Here is a 1,674-nt window from a genome sequence, read left to right as displayed (position 1 = left end):
TTTTATAGAGGCATTTCTTCCTTCCTTTCTTTCTTTCTTTCTTTCTTTCTTTCTTTCTTCCTTCCTTCCTTCCTTCCTTCCTTCCTTCCTTCCTTCCTTCCTTCCTTCCTTTCTTTCTTTCTTTCTTTCTTTCTTTCTTTCTTTCTTTCTTTCTTTCTTTCTTTCTTTCTTTCTTTCTTTCTTTCTTTCTTTCTTTCTTTTTTTTACAAAATCATTTGTATTTATTTTATAATTCCTAGGAATTCTGGGAGCCCGTCGTTCTTTTGAGACATGCAGCCTTACCAGTGAACATTGGTTTGTAAGGATATATAAAGCTTGTTGTTTGGCTCCTTGGCTCAGGCCTCAATTCCTGCTAACTGCCCCACCCCACGGTGATATGAACAGGCTCCACTCCATGCCTCCAAAATCAGAGCTGCGGTGTGTCACCTTCTCTGCCACGGAGACACTGAGCCCCTGTAACCATTAGCCAAGGCAAATCTTCCCTCCTTCCTTCCTTCCCTCCTTCCTTCCTTCCTTCCTCTCTTCCTCTCCCCCCCCCTCTCTCTCTTAGGTCAGTGAACAAGTCAGTAGACTCGTCATTGCTTCTGGGGTGTAGGGCTCAGGAGCTCTTGGTGGGACAGGTCCGTTTCCTCTTCCCCACCACAGGTTTCTGGCTTCTAAGTATGGCACCGACTCTTTGGATGGGCACCATATGCATATCAGAGCGGTCCTTGTGCCTTAAGCAGCTGAGGGTTGCCTGAGTATTCTTATTGATGGTGGTCCTCACGTAATAAGTGGCAGGTTTTCGCTGACGGGATCTGCATTGCATAACTACCATGATCCCATTGCCATCAGCTGCGGGCTGCACTCCAATCGTCTTGCGGTGAATTAGCCCGTTGTAGCGGAAGGAGTTTGGGGTCTTCAGATTATTGGACTCCGTGGTGTACGTCTGCTTATTCTTCTTGATAAAGAAACTGGAGCAATTCTGAACGACCACCCACTGCAGTTGCGCGGACATGGCGGCGGCTCCTTTCCCTATGCTGGAGAGAGAGAGAGCAAGTCTTTCTTTGAGTTGCTTCTATCAGAAATTCCTTTACAGGGACACAAAAGTCGTTGGTACAAATGTCTTCTTAAAATTCTCTGGTGTAGTTGAATGCTGCCTTACTTACGAGCCTCAATAATCTCTGAGAATGATCAAAAGGGCACAATGCATAACTTGGCGTCCTGATGTCACAGTCACAGCACCATCCTGTGTGGTAGATCCTTTTCCACTTGAGTGTAAAGCAAACTGAGCTCTCAGCAGCAGAAAAGAAGCTCATTTCTTCACACGAAATGCCTAGAGAGAAGCATAAAAATAGCACAGCACTGAACCTTCTAGGGACGTTGCTTCTTCCCCGCCTCTAACAGAACAATTTCTGAAAATTGATGCTGAAATTATAGTTTGCACATTGCAAAGCCTCGAGTTTCCTTCTTCTTCACTCTAAATAGCACCACACTGTATCCAGTCGCAGGGATGGAGCAAATTACTGCTGGGGATTTCAGAGCAGCATTCTGAAACCCAAATGCTGCCTGTTAAGCACAGACGCTTTCAGTGGGGCAGGGCAACAAGCAAGGGTGGGAGCTGACTGGATGTTCTGCTGACTGTGAGAACACACAACACAGTGTCTGCTGTGGTAAACATGTGGAGAGTTGTAG

The 1,674-nt window shown here is 46.0% G+C and overlaps 1 protein-coding gene across 1 annotated transcript; it reads right to left on the bottom strand.

Annotated features, from left to right (window-relative positions):
• Positions 1 to 598: 598 nt before the first annotated feature.
• LOC127668858 (60S ribosomal protein L28-like) lies at positions 599 to 997 on the bottom strand. The gene has a single exon (XM_052162677.1). The coding sequence runs from the start codon at positions 995 to 997 to the stop codon at positions 599 to 601; it is 399 nt and encodes a 132-aa protein (XP_052018637.1).
• Positions 998 to 1,674: the final 677 nt, after the last annotated feature.

The sequence above is a fragment of the Apodemus sylvaticus genome, chromosome 18 (genome assembly GCF_947179515.1).
Source record: "Apodemus sylvaticus chromosome 18, mApoSyl1.1, whole genome shotgun sequence".
In the NCBI taxonomy this organism is placed as follows: Eukaryota; Metazoa; Chordata; class Mammalia; order Rodentia; family Muridae; genus Apodemus; species Apodemus sylvaticus.
This window is presented reverse-complemented; position numbering and strand designations above follow the sequence as displayed.